The sequence below is a fragment of the Pipistrellus kuhlii genome, unplaced genomic scaffold (genome assembly GCF_014108245.1).
Source record: "Pipistrellus kuhlii isolate mPipKuh1 unplaced genomic scaffold, mPipKuh1.p scaffold_m20_p_12, whole genome shotgun sequence".
Classification (NCBI taxonomy): domain Eukaryota; kingdom Metazoa; phylum Chordata; class Mammalia; order Chiroptera; family Vespertilionidae; genus Pipistrellus; species Pipistrellus kuhlii.
In genome coordinates, this window is record NW_023425427.1 from 9,972,597 (window position 1) to 9,994,051 (window position 21,455).

The following is a 21,455-nucleotide window of genomic DNA, read 5'->3' on the forward strand; positions in this document are numbered from 1 at the left end:
CTGTGGGAAAACCCTGACAGAACCCAGCCCCGTGTTTTATGTGGCAGGAGGAGGGGCCCGTAAACACTAACAGAGCAGAGCGCTTCCTCTGGCTGACAAGCTTATGATTTCCCCTGAACGCGCCGTTTGGAATCGCGATGGCGTGTCATTTCCCATTATCCTCTACACGAGACCCGCACCGCACGGCCGTGGCTTTCCTTTCCAACCACCCATCGGGAGGAATAGACGAGACCATCATGTGCTGCTGGAACCCGTCAAGGTGGACAGCCCAGAGCCCAAGAGCCCCGTGTCTGCACAGAACAGGTGTGTGGCCGGGCGGCTGGGGCGAAACCTCCCCTCCAGCTTCCCTGCCCTTCCCAGCTCCCGGCCCCTGCAGGCCTCCCTCTGGGTGGGGAGGGAGAGCGGCCTCGGGAGAACCCGCTTTCTCAGGCGGCTTTCCTCTGCCAGGGAAGGCTGGCTCGTGCTCAAGACAGCAAGCGTTTGACAACTGCAGACAGCAGCGAGCATGTCAGCTCGTTTGATTCACATCCCTCACCCGGAACCAGAAAGCCAAGGACACAGTGGTGAGTTCCCTGGTTTTATGGGTCTCCGCCGCTCCCCCCCGGCCTGCAGCTCACCAGCAGCTCACCAGCGTCCTGGCATCCAGTGTGGGAAACCTCAGCTGAGAGCCAACAGCCCCACAGCTTCACCCCGTTAAAATGTGCAGTTGGATTTCACATTCACGTTGCAAACACCATCCGGGGCGTGACTTACTGGCTACGGTCTAGCCCCGCAGCTGTTTTCTCACCCCCAGGCTTAGCTGTTGACAGGGATCCACCACTGGCTCCCCAGCACAGAGCCTCCTCACCTTGGACCTCCTCCATCGCCCCTGAGCACCCAGAACTATGCGAGACTGACAGTAAGCATCCGAGAAAATATTTACTGAACAAATAAACGAAAGTTCTCTTTCCACGGAATTTCTCATTCGCCACAAGAGCTGATTCGATGCCTTCTTTCTGTTTCCCCCCACTTTCAAGTGTTGTTTTTTTTCGTCAAATTAAATAAATCGCTTCTGACCCATTGATAGTGGCTATTTACATGTTAAAACCAGCACGGGCCTCCCCACGTAGATGCATGCCACCCAGGGCTTTCACACTCACTATGTTCTTTCTTTTAAAGGAAAAAGAATCCCGCCACTTCTATTGATTGCAAACGACCCTCCTGCGGCCGAGTCAAGGCAGACTCTCTGTGCCACGCAGTGAGGGACTCAATTCCGTGCCATCGTGACTCTGTGACCACCCTCCCCAAGGTCCCAACCTAGTCTAGCTTCCAAGAACCTGAAATCACCCACAAAAAGGCTAAGTCTCTGGCTTAGGGTTGTGATTAGTTCAGATGTAGGTACTGATACTTCCTTCTAAACATCTGAATTTTTAAGCTGTTGCAGGAATAGAATGGAACTGGTACTCGAGTACTTTCTTCCTCTCTTTTTAAAAAATACAGCGACTCCAGAGAGAGGAAGGGAGAGACAGAAACATCAGTGACGAGGGAGAATCACTGATTGACTGCCCCCTGCACATCGCCCACTGGGGATCGAGCCTGCAACCCGGGCATGTGCCCTGACCGGGAATGGAACTGTGACCTCCTGGTTCATAGGTCGATGAACAACCACTGAGCCACGCCAGCCCAGCATTCAATTCGTTTCTGATTCTTCTGTGCACAGTGTAGCTATCAGTATAGAGCAGTGTTTCCCAAACTTTTGACATATGTGTACCCCTTCTATAATTTTCGTAAAGCTGAGTACCCCTGGTACTCATGAGAACGTAGAATTAGGCGTAGCTAAGCACGGTGCAGTGCATATCCCCACCAAACTCTTCCTGTACCCCTGAGGGTACGCGTACCACACTTTGGGAAACACTGGTATAGAGTAACAGACTCAGAAGTTGCCTGAACTTAACCCTTGTTAGTGCACCCCATGCAGTGAGTGGTCTGTGGGATTCCTGTGTCCTGTGAGGAGACGCACCCTTCAAGTGAGAAAGACGAAGGAAAAGGAAGCTATGACATCGAGAGAAGTGTCCTGGGTCAAGTTTTTGCTGGAAATGGTGTTTGGCTGGATCAGCTTCACCCTAATGCACGTGTCAAACACAAGGCCCGCAGGCCAAATCCATCCCGCCAGGCCTTGCAATGTGGCCCACACCACGCTGTCATCACTGCACTCCGCTGCGTTTCCATCACAATGACAGTTTATGACTGTTCAGTAAACCATTCGGCCCGCGATTTAGGCTGGATTTTAGATTTTGGCCCCTTCTCTGATTGAGTTCGACACCCCTACCCTAATGGCTCCACGGGTGCAGCTTCTACTTCAGATGAAAACAACGCACTCAAAGGGTTGGTACCTGACACTGTGTTTTGCCCTTTGTTGCAACATACCAGTCTTTCCCCACGCGCAGAACCTCAAGGTGCCAGGGGAGCATTTTCTGTACCGTTCACATGCCCTAGCCACTGCCCCTGGCATTGAGATTGCAAGTTTTGCCTGGAAAACAACAACACAGGCTTTCTCCTGCATTTCAAACTACCACACAGCAGCTGAGGAGAGAGCATGCTCACCACGCTGCAAGCCACAATCGTCCTAACAAACCTGCTTTATGAAAGGGAAGTCCTCTAAGGCAGGATACCAGGAAGAAGCTATTGGGGGACCACAGTGTTTAATGGTCTGCCTAGGAAAGGCCCCCGGGTTCTACAACTCAAGAGGGGCGGCTGCCAGTCTCAGGGCTTACCTCTCCTCCCCCTCCTGCAGCGGCCTTCTGGTAGACCTCAGGAATAAAGACCTCTCATTTACCTCCTTGATAATCTGGTAATTAGACCGTGTGGACATGCTGGGCCGTCAGATCCTCACGTTACCCAAAGGGTCAATATCTTTAAACCCTTAACATGAAAAATAACCCCAACTTCATGCTTCTGACAGAAGGTCCCAAAGGCCAGCATTTCAGTCAAAGGATGAGAATCACAGGAAACAAAACGGCCACTTGTTAAATACAAATCACACATCTGATGTTGAATCAGGCATCCCACCTCATTCTCATTAGTGTACCTTTTCTCATGAATCTCTCAAGGCCAACGGTTACTCTCTGACCCAGTTTTATATGTGGGTACAGCACACCAAGGTGGCCCAGGAAAACACAACTGGCATCGGGAGAAGGAAGATTCAAAGCCAAGCCTCTGTCCCCGAGACCCCGTGAATGTTCCTTCCAGTCCACCGAGCTCCTCCCCAGAACGCCACGGCAGACGCTGGGAAACACCTTCTCCCCGATCTGGTACTCAAGCTGGTGGGGGTAACTGGGTACTAGAGGTGGGGTGGGAAGAATCTGGGCGTTAGAGGGATCTGGGGGAGAGCAGCTCTAAGGCTCCTGCCCTGCTCCGACATCCTCCTCTCCTAAGTACCCGATTCTCACTCACCTGAGGGGAGCTGAGTCATCAAGACCCTTCTATTTCCTGTCGTGACCAAAACCACCATCGATCCCTTTGCTCCCTCCTTCCTTCCCTCCCTGCCTCCCCTGCAGCTTTGGTGACATTGCCAGTGAGGAGACCCCTCCATGGCCTCCAAACTTGGGCAGTCGAAACCCTCCTCCCAAATGATGCATTCTCAACACCCTTCAGCTACATCACAATCACTGCCTTACCCCGAAAGCAGCTTGTGATCCAATCGGACATATTCGTCCCACCCTCTCACCCTTTCCATTCCTACCCTGAATTCTGTGTCGTTAACATACCTCTCTCCTACCCCAACCACTTCAAAACACACGTATATTGTTTTAGAACAAGACAGAATATAAATAAGTAAACCAAGAAATACATCTGTCTGGTAGCCCATCCTCTTTCTGGCTCCCAAACAGTGAAAGAACCAACACTAACCCATCCCTCACATCGTGCTCTTTCCACAAGCAAAGCTCACATACGTCAGCACTCAACACACGCTCCCCGAGTTCCCAACACCTTCCAACTCCAATTTCATTTTTTTTTTTTTAGTTCTTTTGTTAGTATTGAGGATTACCCCCCCCCCCCAATTGATTTTTAGAGAGAGTAAAGGAGAGGGAGAAGGAGAGAAGCATTGATGTGAGAGAGACATATAGATGGGTTGCCTCACACATGTAACTTGACCAGGCCAGGGACTGAACCTGCAATGCAGGTACATGCCCTTGATCAGAATCGAACCCGGGACCCTTCGGTCAGCAGGCCAGATGTTCTAACTACCCAAGAACTGGCCGGGGCCCAACTCCCATATTTCTATAGTTTCAACCCTTTCACGTTTCTTCCTTCACTTGAACCTCCACGTGTTTGCGTAAGGTTTCCTTCTAGAAAGAAGGCTTGGCAATCACCCCCAGACTCCCTCACCCCACGGCGGTTAGCTCTGGCCGGGCAGCCCATGTTACCATTGGAGTCTTCCACTTCTTCTGCCGGGGCAGCTTTCTGGGCGGCGTGGTGGTTGTGGGAGGAGAGCAGGCTGACGATCCGAGGCCTGGGCAGCGTCAGGGCTTTCCCGTGGACCTTGAGGGAGTGTTCCTTTAACTGGCTGATTGTCATGGTGGAGAAGGAGCACCAAGAACATTTGTAGGCATGTTCACCTGGGAGGTGGGGCAAGGGACAAAGGGAGAAGGAGGGCACAGGTGGGGTGGAGACCAGAACACGGTTAATCACTCGATGAAGGAGCATCCTGAGCTTCGGGGTCTATAACCCCCTCCCATTCCCCAGCCACTGCTCTCCTCCGGGATTGAAACCCTGGAGGAACTCCTTATTCAAATGACCTGGCTCCTCCCCATTTCACACTCTGCTGACGTGGAGGGGCCTATGGGCTGTTCCTCCTCAGGGAGCCAAACCAAATGTCTAAGATGCCCCCGCCAGAAATGCTTCCCGGTCAAGGCTGCCCTTATATGGTCATCAGGAAAAAACATGCCTAATTCTCCTTTCATGACCTTTCGGTGGCTTTCCATCACCCGTCCCTCCGTGCCAGTCCACTGTGCTAGTCTCATTCACCACTTCCTTGCTGACTCCACACCTCCCGACTCCATTCATCTCAGGGGGCTTTGTTTTCTTTCTGGACCAGTTCACAAACCTCAGGATAAAACCCCATTTCCCTATGTAATCAATAATACAGAAATGGGTAAAAACAAGTCCTTTTTTTTTTTTTAACCGAAAGAGGTATCGCTATACTTATATCTCCACCTTCTTCAATTATCAGGATATTTCAGTTAAAATAAGAATGTTCTTTTTAATTATTTTTATACCACTGAAATGCAGGACGAATCACTAGGACTAAATTAAATTAGAGTATGATTTACCTTTGCCCTAAGTCAGTTTTTCAATTAACTGCATTTTCAGAGGCGAGGGTGTGAAATGGGCAAGCTTATGTTATGTTACCCTAGTACAATCAACTCAGAAAGCAATTCTGCTTTTTGGCACAATAGGCTTTGGATGTTCATGCTTATAATGCAGTAATTCCATTTCTGAGAGTTTACATTACGGAAATATCCTTTAGTATATAGAAAGCTTTATTTAGAAATAAACATGCAATTATGCTTGAAAAAGATGAAACAACCTAAATTTCCAACCATGGGAAAATGATTCAGTAAATGTGGCCCTATCTTCTTGATGAATTGTCATTTTCTTAAAGAGTCTATAACAACATAGGAAAATAAGATACTCGAAAAATAGATAGGAAAGCATAATATCTTTTAGATTAAATTATAACCACAATTGTTAAAAATAATTATAGAGGAAACAGTTGAAAGGAAAAACTATCAAATGTTAACAACAGCTGCCTGGCTGGTGTGGCTCAGTGGTTGAGCGTTGACCAATGAACTAGGATAGGAGTTGCCAACCTTTCGGACCTCACAGACCACCAGTTGGCAACCTCTGAACTAGGAGGTAACGGTTCAATTTCTACTCAGGGCACATGCTGGGGTTGTGGGCTTGATCCCCAGTAGGGGGCGTGTGGGAGGTAACCAATCTGTGATTCTCTTTCATCACTGATGTTTCTTTCCCTCCCTAAAATCAATGAAAACATCCTTTAAAAAAAAAAAAAAAAAGTTAACCACCATAGTCTTGAGATAACAAGATTATAGAGGACTGACTATATTACCTTCATTTTCAAATTTTCTATAATCAACATGTATTTTTAAAATTTATTTTTAAGTGAAATTTAAAAGCCAGAGGAGATGAAAGAGGAGGAAGTAAAGGAATGAGAGAAGAATGGCTTTATGGTTATGAAGGTTGTCTGGGCCAGTCGGAAGAGCTGAGGGCGGAGCTGAGGGCCAAGCTTATGTATCCAGTTTAGTAAGTGAAGCAGGAACTGGAAGGGAAAACTGTCCTCGCTTCATGCAGCGAAGGGCTGTCGCCTGCCACCCAATGGTTTCACATGTGAGGTGACCCTCCAGCCCAAGTTCTACATAAGTCTCCTTTCACCACTGATGACCCCAGAGCTTGCATTTCCAAGAAAGTCTTGAAACTAACCTGGATTTAAGCAACGTGATACAGCCCGAGGCAGAACAGACATTCAAAGAGGTCAGAGGATCCAAACAAACAACATCCATCAATGGTCCCCCATAGTTACCTAGGAGTTACAGGTAATGCTGGGCCACGAGCAATGCGCTTTATTACTACTACCTATATAAGTAATATATACACACACATATATATGTACATATATAATATATACACATTATATGCATATTGTTACAAATACAGGGTGGGGCAAAAGTAGGTTTATAATTGTGAGTACTCAAAATATGGAGTTTACTTTTGTATTATCATTGTATTATTACAATAATTATTATATTACATTATATATAATACCACGGCTCTCCCTATTCCATTTTTCAATAAAAAAAAAAAAAATCTTTATTCCCTGACAGGTTTGGTTCAGTGAATAGAATGTCAGCCTGTAGACTGAAAGGTCCCAGGTTCGATTCCAGTCAAGGGCATGTACCTTGGTTGCAGGCACATCCCAAGTGGGAGTATGCAGGAAGCAGTTAATCGATGTTTCTCTCTCATTGATATTTCTAACTCTATCCTTCTCCCTTTCTCTGTAAAAAATCAGTAAAATTTATTTTTAAAAAAATCTATTGTTGAGAGTATTACATATGTCCCCCCTCTCCCTTATATCTCCACCTTCTCCACCTCCCCCTCTCCTTCGCTCCCCCGCCTTGACCTCTTGTAGTGTGCCTCCATCCCCACCTCAGGCCTTCACCACCCTATTGTCTATGTCCATGGATTAAGCATATATGCATACAAGTCCTTTGGTTAACGAACTTTGTTTAGTGGTTGTAAATAGTCCAACTGGAGAGAGAATTCAAATCCAGGTCACTTGGTTCATCTACATGACTCTTTATCCTTTAAAATAATCCATATACAATAGACAAGATGAGTCAACAGTCCTTTGCAAAATGTACTGGCTCTCCCTTAGCCGGGCCACTGTCAGTGGCTGAGGGCCATTTGTGGACACCAGAGCTCCCAGGTGCACACAGAGCTGAACTACACCGCTCCCATTGGCTCCCCATCTGAATGCTTCCTTCCCTCCAACCAGTGGGCACTGAAGGCCAGTCTGCCTGCCAGCTCCAAGAACCTACACTTCCGCTCAGTGCCCTGGAGCCAGTGTGCAGCCTCTGGCACCCCCTCAAAGCCCTTCCTACAGGCCGAATCTTTACCCAACTCCCATTGCGACAGCGCTTCTGACAAGGTGGAGGCCTATGGGAAAAACACCAGGCAGGGACCCCAGCTGAATCATTTACAATATACAGTTAGGAAAGAATGGCTTGAACCCCGGAGCCTCTCCATGAAATTCAGTGGAATTTTCCTAGAGATATAAAAATACTTACAGAGAGAGACAAGCCCATTGGGCTAATCTCCCCTGTCCCAGGTCCCCCATTCCCACCCCCACCCTGCTGCCCGCCGTGGGGCCCAGGGCATCTGGAAGCCTTCAATAGCTTCACTGCATTGAGCCAGTTCAACGGGACCCAACAGTCAGGAGGAGACAGCAAAGTGACAAGTGTATTCCCACAGACAATGAGGAGACAGCAAAGAGTTGGAAGGAAGGACTCAGGTTCTTGGTGGGTTTTATAACCACCCAAGGGGAGCCAAAAAAATGAGGAGGATTCTAGCTGTCTGCCAATTTTTAAACTAGGATCTAAATCTCTCAGCCTAGGAAACTCAGGGAGGAGATGACTTCTGAAAGAATCTGGTGGCAGAGCTGGGTGTCCTGAGGCCCCCATTTCCCAGTTTCCCTTTGGGTTTGATGTGAGTTCCTCTGAGGTAGTCAAAAGCTCTGAGAGGGTCACACCCAGGCTGCTGCCGAGTTGGGGTTCCGAGAGTGACTGAGTAGCTTATGGAGACATCCCCAGTCCCCTCCCCACTGCCTTTCCTACGTCAGGCGTCTTTTCTTTCGAGTTCAGATTATCTACCTGTGAGCATCCCCTATCATATGCAAAGTAGAGAAAGAGAGAGAAAGAGAGAGAAAGAGAGAGAGAGAGGGAGGGAGGGAGGGAGGGAGGGAGGGAGGGAGGGAGGGAAGGGAGGGAGGGAGGGAGGGAGGGAGGGAGGGAGGGAGGGAGGGAGGGAGGGAGGGAGGGAGGGAGGTAGCATCCCATCAGTGACAGGGATGTGCTTGTTCTGGAGTCAAGTTCAGTGAGTAAACCACATGGCTTTGAGCAGGTCACCTGATACTGAGGGTGATAACTTGCCCTTTAGGCCTGCCATGAGGATGAATGCAACGATGAATATAACATGTTCAGTAAAGAGCACTGTAGGTAAATTGTTCAATGAAGCAAGCACAGGGAGATGGACCATACAGGGTCAGAGACCCATGCATGACCCCAAACCCCTGCTTATCTTGTATCTGGAAAGGTACCTAAGGCAACTCCCCAAGAATCTCACTGCTTGTCTTGAGATCTCTTAAGTGTTCCTTTGAACTTCCTCAAGACTACAACATTACTTTACTTGGGGATTATCCTTAGTGGATGGAACAATTCTTGCATTTCCATTAGAAAGGCAAGGGAGTTTAGAACTTTCTCTTCACCAGCAAAAACCATCAGCATGCATCAACTGTGACGTGGGTGACACCGGGCTTGGTATTATTTTGGCTTTAGGCAATTCCTTAGTCTTTCTTTATTCGATTAAAACAAAACTAAATGTGCAACCGTCTCAGGAATAACTTATACTCATGTGTGGGACAGGAGACTTTTAGTTTACTCAGTGAAGACCACAGGATTTCAAACGCAGCAGACGTGGCCATCCCCGATGTCAACTCACCAGCATGAGCCTTGAGTAGGTGTGTTTTTAGGCGGCTGTTGTAGGAGGACTTGAAAGAGCAGAGTTTGCATCGGAATGGTTTATGGTGTCCGTGGTGGGTTTGCATATGGCGATCCAAACTTGACGTAGGAGAAAAACGAACAAACAAAAAGACAGGGTTAAAAACTGCGTGTGACGTTTTCTCAGAAATCCCATTTCTACGCTGTTCCAAGTCATTTTGCTACTTTCCAATGATGATGGTTTTAAAAAAAAAAAAAAGGCCAAGAGTGCCACCTACTCTAAAAGGAGGGGAAGCTGAAGGAAGGAGGAGATAACACTTGAGCAGAGAAGGGTTTCAAAGTGTTGAACTACTTGCAATGAGCGGCTTGTTTCCAAAGCCTTTGTAAACACGCAGGTGTGATTACGGGAAGCCCCGTGGTCCAGAGGCTGGTCATCCCTCTGACAAGCACAACAACGTCTACTGTACATCCGTCTTCCAGAAGCATCTTACAAGGATGTTATTTAATGATATGCGTTCCCAGCATTACATCATTATTACTCTAAAGAAAATAAATCCATCCACCAAGCAAGATGTGGGAAAAGCCCTAATGTGTATCACTACCCCACGTCCCACACCCTTTCCAAACCACTCAGGTCTTATCTTCCTACTTTAAGATCGGACTCAAGTGCTCCCGACTCCATAAAACCTTACTGATTCTTTCAGAGTGAGGTTAACATCTCCCTCTCTTTGAGACTTCATAGCATTTTATTGACACACATTTTTTAAAGAAGTGTGCCTTCTATGGCAAGTCGTTGGTGTGCTTGCTTTATTTAGCATCCGGCTAGACCCTAAACTCCTGTAAAACACTGACCACGTCCCATTCATGTTCACATGCCCCGAAGTCTCCAGGACACTGCCGAGCACAAGGGCAAACTTGCTTATTCACAACGATGTCCTGAGGTTCTGCTAGATGACAGGTGCTGTTGTAATGTACTTCGGACCCTCGCCGGTTTGGCTCACTGGATACAGTGTCAACCCATGGACTGAAGGGTCCCGGGTTTGATTTCGGTCAAGGGCATGTACCTTGGTTGCAGGCTCGATCCCAAGCCCTGGTCAGGTTGCACGTGGAGGAGGCAACCAATAAAATGTTTCTCTCACGTCGAAACCGGTTTGGCTCAGTGGATAGAGCATTGGCCTGTGGACTGAAGGGTCCCAGGTTCGATTCTAATCAAGGGCAGGTACCTTGACTGCGGGCACATCCCAAGTAGGGGGTATGCAGGAGGCAGCTGATCAATGTTTCTAACTCTCTGTCCTCCTCCCTTCCTCTCTGTAAAAAAATCAATAAAATATATATTTTTTAAAAATGTCTCTCTTGCCGAAACCAGTTTGGCTCAGTGGATAGAGCGTCAGCCTGCGGACTGAAAGGTCCCGGGTTCGATTCCGGTCAAGGGCATGTACCTTGGTTGCGGGCACATCCCCAGTAGGGGGTGTGCAAGAGGCAGCTGATCGATGACTCTCTCTCATCGATGTTTCTAACTCTCTATCCCTCTCTCTTCCTCTCTGTAAAAAATCAATAAAAATATATTTTAAAAAAAGTCTCTCTTACATCAATGTTTCTCTCTGTCTCTCCCCTTCCTTTCCACACTCCTCCCCTCCCCCCCCCAAAAAATTAAAAATATCCTCGGGTGAGGATTAACAACAACAAAAAAATAGTTTTGGAATTGATGAGAACTAAACAAATTTGATGCCTGGATCCGACAACAAAGATTAGATATTTGACTCCGAATAATGATAATAGTTTTAGGCATCCCAAACGCTGCAGAAGCACTGCCTCCTCCCGCCTTTCCACCTCCACTAACTAGCACTTTGTCTGTTTAAAGAAGCAAACAGCCCATCAGTTATTTCCAATTACCATAAAAATAAACAGCATGTCATAGTCTTACAATTAGTCACCTTCATACAAGACCGCAGAACACATTACGGAACATTTCTCTCTGGCGCACATTCAACAGGGAAAGGGAGCAAAATGCTGTTCCGTCTCAGAACCATCCCTCTTCTCCTCACCCCAAAAAGCCTTCCGTAAAAACTCCAAGTTTACAATTTCTAAGCCGGGACGAACGATGGAAAGCTCCCACTCTTCAACCACTCTGAACTGCAAGCCTCTCTCTGGGTTCCAGCAACTTATCTACCTTTCAAGGTCTTTTTAAAAATATCAAGCAATGATGCCCAGTCGGCATGGCTCAGTGGTTGAGTGTCAACCTATGAACCAGGAGATCACAGTTCGATTCCTGGTCAGGGCACATGCCCGGGTTGCAGGCTCCACCCCCAGTGGAGGGTGTGCAGGAGGCAGCCCATCAATGATTCTCATCACTAATGTTTCTATCTCTCTCCCCATCTCCCTTCCTCTCTGAAATAAATAAAAAATATATGTATATATATTTTAAAAGAATCAAGAATAAGCCTTTGGTCACATGGGTTAACAGTCCTAATTCTACCTTCCCAGTCACTCCATTTCCCAAATGGAACTTACTCCTCAAATGATGATTAGGTACCAGTAAACTTATCGAGACTCTGATCTTTCTTTGTGTACATCAGAGCCATACCTCCAAAACTGTCATTAAAAAAAAAAGAAAAAAAGCCTGCATTAATCAAATCTTCTATCAACCAAGCCAACTCCTGCTCTTAGCCCCATCTGACAGATCAAGTTGAAGGTAACTGCCAACTAGACAGCAGGCGTGACCCACGAGGGGTGCCTGCTGACTCCTCCAAGCTTGTCCCACCCTCACGTAGCTGCCCTCCGTGAGGTCCCCTCCCCCCAGGTAACACGCGACCACTCCCTGAGCACTTACTTGTGCCTGAACGCGGAGACAAAGGAGCAATACTGGCAGCTGTACTTGTCCTCGCGGGCGAACATGGCCAGGGCCAGGTGGCTCCTCTCGTGAGAACGCAGCCCCTGCATGGACATCAGCACTCGGTCACATTGACTACAATGGTATCCCCCCGGCCGGGTATCATCCTCCAACATTCCATCAAGCAAGCAGTGTTCACCATCCACCCGGTCCACCAGGGCGCCACTTGCATCTTTGGCTGCGTCCAGTCCGTCCAGGAACAAGTGGGCAGGGTCCTCAGCCTCCTGCTAAGAGAACCACACACACACACAGGCCCCACCGACAACATAAATATCCATGCCACTGGTCCGGGCCTTCCTCCTCTCCCTTCCTGACAGTTTCCTTCCCTGCCTCTCCAGCTCCCCCTAGAGGAGATGGCAAACCTGCTGGCCACTGGTGGTGGTTTTAGGGCAATGTGTGCAGTCCCAGGGGGCGAGGGCCTGGGAAAAGTTGAGAGAGGGGTTCTCCCACACGGAAGACGGTTTTGCTCACTTATCACCCATCTTTAAAAAAGAAGAAAATTAAAATTGTGGTCTCACCTAAAACTGACATAAAGCAGGGTTAGGGTTACGGCTCAGAGGAAAACCAGCAGCAGCAACAGGAAAGGAAGGGATACCACGCCGAGTCGTTTGGGCGTCCTTGGGAAATCAAGGAAAGGGAGCGAGCCTGCCCTCTGTCCCTCATGCTCAGCCCGCCCCGCAGACGGGGACTTCAGCCCTTGCCTGAAGGCTGATGAATAATCAATTCAAGAAATTAAGCAGCAGCTTGGTCTGAAGTCACTCATGTCTCCAGGTGGCTCCTTGGATTACTGATTATGAGAAGAGCCGCTGACTCCCCTGAGGGAGTCCGAGGCTGGGACAACGCCAACCACCGCTGCCCTTGCACTGCCCGCAGCCAGGCAGTTTTAGTCTCAGAGGAGAAGAGCACAGGGTTTGCCTTCACGCCACGTGGGCAAAGCAGGACAAGATCAGACGGGGCTGACGACAAATACACCGTCACATATCCAGGGAGGAGAGGAGCACAAAGCCCTCAGCCAACTTCTCTGTCTCGGCAGGCTAGCCCTGTCCCTGAAGGCTGGGGTGGCGGTGTGGTTATCCAAACAGCGGCATCTATTCTGGCCATGATGCTCGCAATAGGCAGCCTATGAAAGGTTAAGGCACATGTGTCAAACACAAGGCCCGCGGGCCAAATCCATCCTGCCAGGCCTTGCAATGTGGCCCGCACCGCGCTGTCATCACTGCACTCCGCTGCGTTTCCATCACAATGACAGTTTATGACTGTTCAGTAAACCATTCGGCCCGCAATTTAGGCTGGATTTTAGATTTTGGCCCCTTCTCTGATTGAGTTCGACACCCCTAGGTTAAGGGATGGGGGGTGAGAGTGGGGGAGGGATTGCACGTGTCAGTAACAGGGGAGGGGGCAGGCGGGAGACAAATCAGGCCACAGGCTCTCAGGGTCAACTGTGACGTAAGGCTTTTCGTTTTAGGTTTAATGTCTCTGCCACTCCTTCGAGGACCCAGGATAAGAAGTGAAAGACAGATTCTTCTCCCAGTCCTCTCTGCACCTGCCAGCCCGGCGAGAAAGAACAGTGAGAGGCCAGGCCAGTGGGAGGAGCCCAAGAGGACAGGACAGAACACACTCCATTGCTCTCAGGGGCTCAGGCCACAATGAAGAGCCTACACCTAGTGGCGCTACGCGCGGAAGAGAAGGGCGACCCAAAGGCTCCTGAGCCCAGAGGCCCAGATCTCCCGTTTCCGCCCAACTACCCACGCGGAAGGGAACCAGATCGGAACTCGACCGGGTCAAGAGACACGCAAGACGAGGGAGGTCCAACCTGCAAAGAAACCAAACCAAGGCGGACCGACGGCTGCACACAGCCCGGGGCCGCCCTCCCCGGAGCCACTCGGAGCCCCGGGGTTAATGAGTAACGCGCCCGGACGGCTCACACACAGGGGAACGCTCCTCCAGGGCTCCCCCTCGCTCACCTTCACGGCGGACACGGCGGGGACGCTGCCATACTGGACGTGCTTCCGCAGGTGGTTGCAGATGGCCCGGAGCGTCGGGTGCACTTCCACACAGAATTTACACTTGTAGCCCACCACCTTCCGCTCCTTGATCTTTGGCACCTCTTCTAAGTGACCAAAAGGCTGGCAAAATACAGTGGTAGCCGTCAGTACTCGGAGCCCCCCCCCCGCAACGGTCGGCATTTATTCTTGCAGCTTACTATAGCAGATTTTATTTATTTTTTTTTTTAAAGCAGATTAGCGGGTTAAAAAACCAAGGGAGAGAGAGAATGAGGACTTTTTTTTTTTTTTTTTTTAACACATAACGAATTCGTCAGAGTCGTGGCACACTGCCTGCTATGCAAAGTCTCTGGAACCCGCGTGCATTTACGACTTGTGAGAGAAGATTTCCTGTGCAGAGAAGCCTCATCGTCACGGCCACCAAGGGGATCTGGTCTGCAAACCCGTTTCGACTACGGCAGGTGAGAACGTTGCATAGCTACGCCGTTAGTGAGCTTCTTGACACACATACACACACACAATTCAATTCTACTCCTGGAGATGTTAGGTTCACGTGGCAACGCTGCGGACCCGGGTGAGACACGGCCGAGAAGCGCTCCTGAGGCCGAGAGCCAGCCCACGGCGGCCTCCGGGAAAAGAGGGCGGGCGTCGCCGTGGACCTGGGCCTCCAACAGGGCCGCTTGGCAGAGAGGAGAGACACGGAGAAACCGCCCCAACCCTCCCCCGGGGGGGTGGGAGGAAGCCTCCGGAGGAGCGAGAGGGCAGGGCACAGGACCGTGGAGAAGAGTGAGCACGGAATGGGGATAATCAAGCTCGAAATGTTTAATTGACTTATTGAGCTCTCTGGCAAGCTAAGTCACTAGAGGAAGCCCGTGGCAGCTTGGCTGGCAGCGGAGACGTGCGTGTGGGCACCAGCGCCGAGAGGCCTCCTGGGGGAAGGGGAATCAAAACATATCCTTACCCTCTCTTGTTTGAAATCTGCAAAAGCACCATCTGCATATTTCTGCTTGCTCAAAAGCTGTTTCCTCCTCTCCTGACGCTTGGCACGCTTCTGGAATTCCTCGTTGTGAACGCTCAAGTGCGAGGTCAGCTCGGCGGTGCTCTGCAGCTTGCTGTCGCAGTGCTTGCACTGGTAGGCGGCGCCCTGCGGCCGGGGGCCGCCGCCGCCACCGCCCAGGATGACGAAGTCCCTCTTGAGGTCCCGGCTGTGGTGGTCGGTGTAGTGCATGCACAGCAGCTCGGCCGTGCTGAAGGACAGCTTGAAGCATTTGATGCAGCGGAACGGCAGCCACTCCATCTCCTGCGCCTCGCCGCCTCCTCCTCCCCCCTCCACCTCGGCGGCTCTCTCCGGGCCGCCCCTCTCCTCCTCTTCCGACAGCAGCAAAGGCGGCGGGGGCGCCGGCTTCTCGGGCTCGTCGGCGTACACGGCCGTGAAGTAGCCCCCCAGCTTGCTGGCGTGCTGCTTCTTGGGGAAGACCCCCGGGTGGCGCTTCATGTAGTGGGACACGATGCCCTTCTTGCTGAAGGACTGGAAGGAGCACAGGGAGCACTTCTTCTTCTCCACCGCCCGCCGCAGCTCCTCGCTGAGCTGCGGGGAGTCGTCCTTGGGCGGCGACGGGATGATGACCTTGCTGGGCTTGTCGCTGATGGTGCGGGAGGCGGCCAGGCAGTGGGTGTAGTAGGCGTCGATGTCGTGGCGCTTCTGGTAGTGGGCCGCCAGCCCCTTGCGGATGGGGTTGGTGTAGGAGCACAGGGCGCACTTGAAGAGGTTGTTCTTGCCCTCGGGCTGGGCGCGCACGTTGTTGTGCTTGATGCGGTAGTGCCGGGCGATGCCCTTGCGTGTGGAGCAGAAGTACTTGCAGAGCTGGCACCGGAACACCGTGTGCGAGGCCAGGTGCGAGGTAGAGAAGTGCGCGGCGGGCACGGGCTCCTCGCCCCCCACCTCCTCCTCGGCAGCGGAGACCTGGGAGGGGCTCGCCTCGGCGGCGGCAGTGGCAGCGGCACTGGTGGTGGTGGTGATGTCGGGCTCGGCGAGGGACAGCGGCAGCTTGGGGGGCGACGGGGAGAAGACGTCGAACTCGGGCTGGTTGTGGTACTTCTCGTAGTGGATCCGGAGCTTCTCCAGCGTGCCGTGCGTGTAGGGGCACAGCTTGCAGCGGTAGGCGCCGAAGCCCTGCTTGAAGATGCGGCTCGTCTCCTCCACGTCGCTCTGGGCCAGGTCGGCCGGCTGCTCCACGTCGTGCACGAAGTCCTCGGCGGTCACCTTGACGGCCGGGTGCCGCTTCTGGTAGTGGGTGAGGACGCCGTGGATGCGGGTGTTGATGTAGGGGCAGTGCCGGCACTTGTAGACGGCGCCCGGGTGGATGTCGACGTCCTGGGCGAAGTCGGCGGCTTTCACCTTCATGCCCGGGTGCTTCTTGCCGTAGTGGGTCAGCAGGCCGTGCAGGTTGTTGTACTCGGACTGGCACACGGTGCACTGGTACGGCGTGGAGCTGATGGCGGGGTTGGCCGAGGAGAGCTGGAGCCCCTTCTCGGGGGTGAGGCGGGCGTCCTCGGGGCACTCCGCGTCCTGCTCGGCGGCGAGGGGGGCGGGCAGGCTGCCCTCGCAGTTCACGGGGCCCGCCAGGTCGTCGGACGGCGGCAGGGGGTTCTCGTCCTTCTCCTTGATGATGTCCAGCAGCACGGACTCGTCCCCGTTCATGGCCCACGGGTGGAACGCCTGGTAGTGGTTGGTGATGTCCCAGATGGAGATGGCTTCGAAGACGCAGTCCCGGCAGCGGTAGGTCTTGGCCTCGGCGGGCATCAGGAGGGAGGGCGGGGAGGGGTCCGGCCCGGCCCACAGCTTGGTGGCCATGTAGGTGTAGTCCACGTAGTGCTCGGGGTGCCTCCGCTGGTAGTGCAGGAGCAGGCCGCTGGGCTCCGTGTGCGAGTAGATGCACCACTCGCAGTGGTAGCCGGCCTCGATGGAGCCGTCCAGGAAGGCCCACCGCATGATGGACGTGACCGTGGCCTTGAGGGCGGGGTGGTCCTTCTTGGTGTGCTTCCTCAGGGCGTAGAAGTAGGGGGAGGTGTAGGAGCACTGCCTGCACTTGAGGGCGCGCAGCTTCGCCTTGTCCCGCTCCGCGGCGCCCGAGGGGGCGGCCAGCATGCAGCCGCCGGCGGTGGTGGCGGCGGCGGCGGGCTTCCTCTGGTTCCGGTCGCAGAGGCTCCGGATGGTGGCCGTGTGCTGCCGGATCACGTCGGCGTTGGCCTTGAAGTCCCGGTGCTTCTTCTGGTAGTGGATGAGTACCCCTTTGACCGTCCGGTTCCCGTAATCACAGTGCTGGCAGAAGAACATCTCGGTCTCCGCCGCCGCCAGGGGGCCGTCTCTCTCCGAGCTGCCCCCGCCGCGGCCGCCCAGGGGCGGCATGGGGACGGGCGGCCGCGGGGAGCCCTGGGGCCCCTCGGCCCCCCTCAGCACGGCGGCCGTCGGGGGGGCCTGCCTGATGTACTTGGCAGTGACCTTTATCTCGGGGTGTCTTTTCTGGTAGTGGACAAGCACTCCCACAACGGACCGATTGCTGTAGGAGCAGTGTTTGCAGTAGTAAAGCTCAGTGCTGAGGTCTGGTGGCGGGGGCGGCGGGGGGGGAGGCGGGGAACCCATGGTGGACATTTTGGGAGACATGGGGGCACCCACCTCAAACGACAACTGGGCAAGGGCGGCGCCCCTGTCCACAGACACCATGCGCATGGTTTTCTGGATCCTAAAGTAGGAGGCCTTTTCCTCGGGGTGCTTCTTCTGGTAGTGGACCAGGACGGAGTGCATGTTGGGGCTGGCGAAGGAGCACACGTCGCAGTCGTAGACGACCACAGTGCTCACGGAGGGGTCCTTCTGGTTTTCACATTCTGGAGGAAAGGTCTTGGGGGGGGTGCCCTTGCCGAAGGCCAGGCCGCTGCCGCTGCGAGCCGCCACGGGCGTGGACGTGGCCAGGGTCTTGGGCGCCGAGTTGAGGATCTCCCTCAGCGTCTGGGACTCGGCGCTCAGCCCCTCCTGCTGCTCCACCACGTAGCTGGAGAAGATCATGGCGTTGTTGATCTTCACCGTGGGGTGCATTCTTTGGTAGTGCGGCATCAGGCTCCGGACGTTGGGGCTCGTGTAGGAGCAGAAGCGACACCGGTAGATCAGGTCCGAGTGGTCGAAGTTGAGGACGTTCATGGCCTCGGGGTGGTGCTCCCCGTAGTGCTGCTGCAGGTCCTCGAAGTTGGTGTAGTCGATGTAGCACTCCAGGCACCGGTACACCGCGCTGTGGTCGTTGGGGTCCAGGATGTACCTGAAGCTGAACTTGATGTACGGGTGCATCCGCTGGTAGTGGGTGCTGACGCTCCGGGCGGACTTGTTGTTGAAGTCACAGTGTTTGCAATAGTAGAGCCTCCCGGAGTCGCCGAAGTCCGTGCTCTCGCTGTTGTGCTCGGGGCCGTACAGGGGGACCTGGGCGTTGAGCAGAGCGGTGCCGGGGAGCTGGTGATCCTTCAGGTTCGCCGAGGAGCCGTAGTAGTCCTCCTCGTCCTCCGAGAGCGTGAGCTCGATCTCGGCCCCGTTGGTGGCGCTGTAGTCGTGGCTGACGCTTCGGAAGCCGGGGGGCTCCTTCTGGGGCTCGCCGCCGGCGTCCCGCACCCAGATGGGCTGCGCGGCGAAGGGCGGGGGCACCTCCAGGACCGGGGGCTCCGGCGGCTCCTCCTCCCGGTCCAGCTCCACCTCGATCTCCACCTCGTGGTCCTCCTCCATCTCCTCCTCGTCGTCCTCGACGTTGATCACGGCGTCCTCCAGCTGCTTGCTCTGGTTGATCTTGCTCTGCAGGTTGCTCGCGATCTCGTCGATCCTCGTCCGCTTCTTCACGGGCGACAGGTCGAGGGGGAAGTCGCTGGCCAGCTTCCGGGGGGCCTTGGCCACGAAGTTGTTCTTGGAGGACAGCCCGAGGATTGAGGTCTGGCTTTTCTTCACAGTGTTGCTGGAAGAGGGGTGGCCGTCCGCCTCGCTTTCCAACGGGAGGCCGGGGGGCGGCCCCTCGAATTTTGGCAAGTTGTCGCAGAAGGAGTGCTTGTGCTGCTGATGGACGCGTAGCCCTTTCAGAGTGGTGGTGGAGTAGTTACACATGGTGCACTTGTACGGGTGCAGGGGCGGGGCTGGCACGGGGGGCGGCGGCGGCGGCGGGGGCTGGGGCTGGGGGGGCAGCTGATGCGGCGGCGGCAGCTGCTGAGGCTGCGATGGAGGCGGCGGTGGTGGCGGTGGTGGGGGCGGCGGCGGCTGCTGCTGCAGGGAGTCCAGCATGACTCCCGACTTCCTGCCGTTGATGCTCGGGCTGTCGTAGGACACGACCCCTTCGTTCATGGAGGCGGCGATGCTCTCGCTCTGGGAGTTCAGGGCATCCCAGTCGGACGTCGTACCCGTGTGACACTGTTTGTGGGCCCCCAGCTTGAGCGAGCTCTTGCAAGTAAACGGACACTCGTCACATTTGTACACCGCCGTCTTGCCGGACAGGTGGATGTTCTCTATGTGCCGGGAGATGCTGCGGCGGTGCATGGTGAGGAAAGGGCAGAAGGGGCACTGGAACCTGTTCATGAACCTCCGGAAGGGGATCCCCTTGGTCTCCAGCAACTTGTGGCCGTCGGAGCCCATGAGCTGCTCGGCGGACAGGCCCGACGCCTGGTGGTCCATGGCGTTGAGGCCGTTCTCGCTGTCCAGCTCGTTGAGCTCTTCCTCGGAACTAGAGTCATTCAGCATGCTGTTCGTCTCCAGGTCAGCGGGGGAATTCGTCATGTCGGCCATCCCGTAGCGGGACCTGTCCGCCAGGTTAACGAGGCCCGAGTTGTGAGGTGACTTCGGCTTCATCGGCGGGTAGGACAGGGGCGAGTACTTGGAGGCGGACGAGGAGTTGGGCCTCAGGATGGAGTTGCTGACGGAGCCCCTGAAGCTGGGGACACTGGCGTTGGGCACCTCCCGGCTGGCAGCGTTCATGGACAGGTAGGTGGAGGAGTTGGACGTGGGGCTGGGCTCGTTCTTGGGCAGGTCGGGGAGACCCGTCCCGTCCTGTCTGAGGTTGGAGAGGACCTTGACCATGCTGCGGTGCTTCTTCATCATGTGGTCGCACCACCGTTCCCGGCGCGGCGTCTGGTAGCTGCACCACTCACAGCAGAAGTTGCCCCGGGACTTGGTCAGGGGCTTGACCATAGACTCCAGGATGCTGCGCTCCACCACCTCGGCGGGCAGCTCCTTGCAGGGGTCCTGCAGGGACACGGGCGGGATCACGGGGTCGGGCATGGGGACAGGGGCGGGAGGGAGAGCGGCGATCTCCTTCAAGCTGTTTTTGTGATACATCTTCTGGTGCTTCATGATCCTCGCCCTCCGTGGTGACTTGTACGTGCAAAACTGGCAGGAGAAGACCTTTCCAAACCCCTCGTGCATCATGATGTTGTAGTTTATGGACCCCGGAAGGGGGGGGCCCGCCGAACTCCCTTCAGCCTGCGCCCCGTGGACCTTCCTCGTGTGTTCGATGAGGAGGTTTTTGGACCTGAAGTAGCGTATGCAGAACTTGCATTGGAAAAACTTGCTCGTTGGTTTGGGACTAGGGGTGACGTGCTGACCATAATATCCTGGACTGTGGCCATAGTAACCTCCGGTCCCCAATGCGGTTGCATTTTGACCTGAAGAGAAAACATAGGGGTGAGTGGGACAAGAAAAGCAAAGCAAGGGAGAATTAAGAAATTTAATTATGCCGAAACCAGTTTGGCTCAGTGAATAGAGCGTCGGCCTGCGGACTGAAGGGTTCCAGATTCTATTCCGGTCAAGGGTATGTAAATACCTTGGTTGCGGGCACATCCCCAGGAGGGGGCGTGCAGGAGGCAGCTGATCGATGTTTCTAACTCTCTATCCCTCTCACTTTCTCTCCGTAAAAAAAAAAAAAAAAAAAAAAAAAATCAATAAAATATATTTTAAAAAAAGAAAGAAAAAACTGAATAAAATAGGTTAAAAAAATCCAATCATGTAAGTCTATGTTTCTTTTCAGTTATCCTTCATAGCTATGAAAGCACGAGTTTCACCAACTGCAATCTCCATCCGAGAACTTACAGAGAGACTATCTTGTTTTCCAAATGGAAAGGAAACTAAGAGTCAGGAGGAAGCTGAGAGGACAAAAACCTAGGAACTCAAGAATCGAAACCCGATGCCCAAACCACAAAAAGGGCTCAAAAGAGTGAGAAGCTCTTCGGAGGCCCGCGTATCAAGAACCAAGGCCACTGGCTCAAAATACA

The 21,455-nt window shown here is 53.2% G+C and overlaps 1 protein-coding gene across 12 annotated transcripts in view; it reads right to left on the reverse strand.

Annotated features, from left to right (window-relative positions):
• The window catches only part of ZNF462 (zinc finger protein 462), a 135,001-nt gene that overhangs the window by 60,516 nt on the left and 53,030 nt on the right, over positions 1 to 21,455 (reverse strand). For 5 of the 12 annotated variants that reach the window (XR_006741234.1, XM_036433102.2, XM_045579937.1 and 2 more), the window contains 5 exons: positions 15,130 to 20,849; positions 14,130 to 14,291; positions 12,106 to 12,392; positions 9,277 to 9,395; positions 4,407 to 4,598 (listed from right to left, as the gene is read on the reverse strand). Coding sequence is in view for 9 of the 12 variants with exons in the window: in XM_036433102.2 (XP_036288995.1) it covers positions 4,407 to 4,598; positions 9,277 to 9,395; positions 12,106 to 12,392; positions 14,130 to 14,291; positions 15,130 to 20,849 (6,480 nt within the window). In the remaining 3 variants the exon portion in view is untranslated. Of the gene's footprint in view, positions 1 to 4,406; positions 4,599 to 9,276; positions 9,396 to 12,105; positions 12,393 to 14,129; positions 14,292 to 15,129; positions 20,850 to 21,455 lie in introns of those variants that run through there. The other 7 variants (XM_045579940.1, XM_045579939.1, XR_006741236.1 and 4 more) reach the window with 7 other exon arrangements.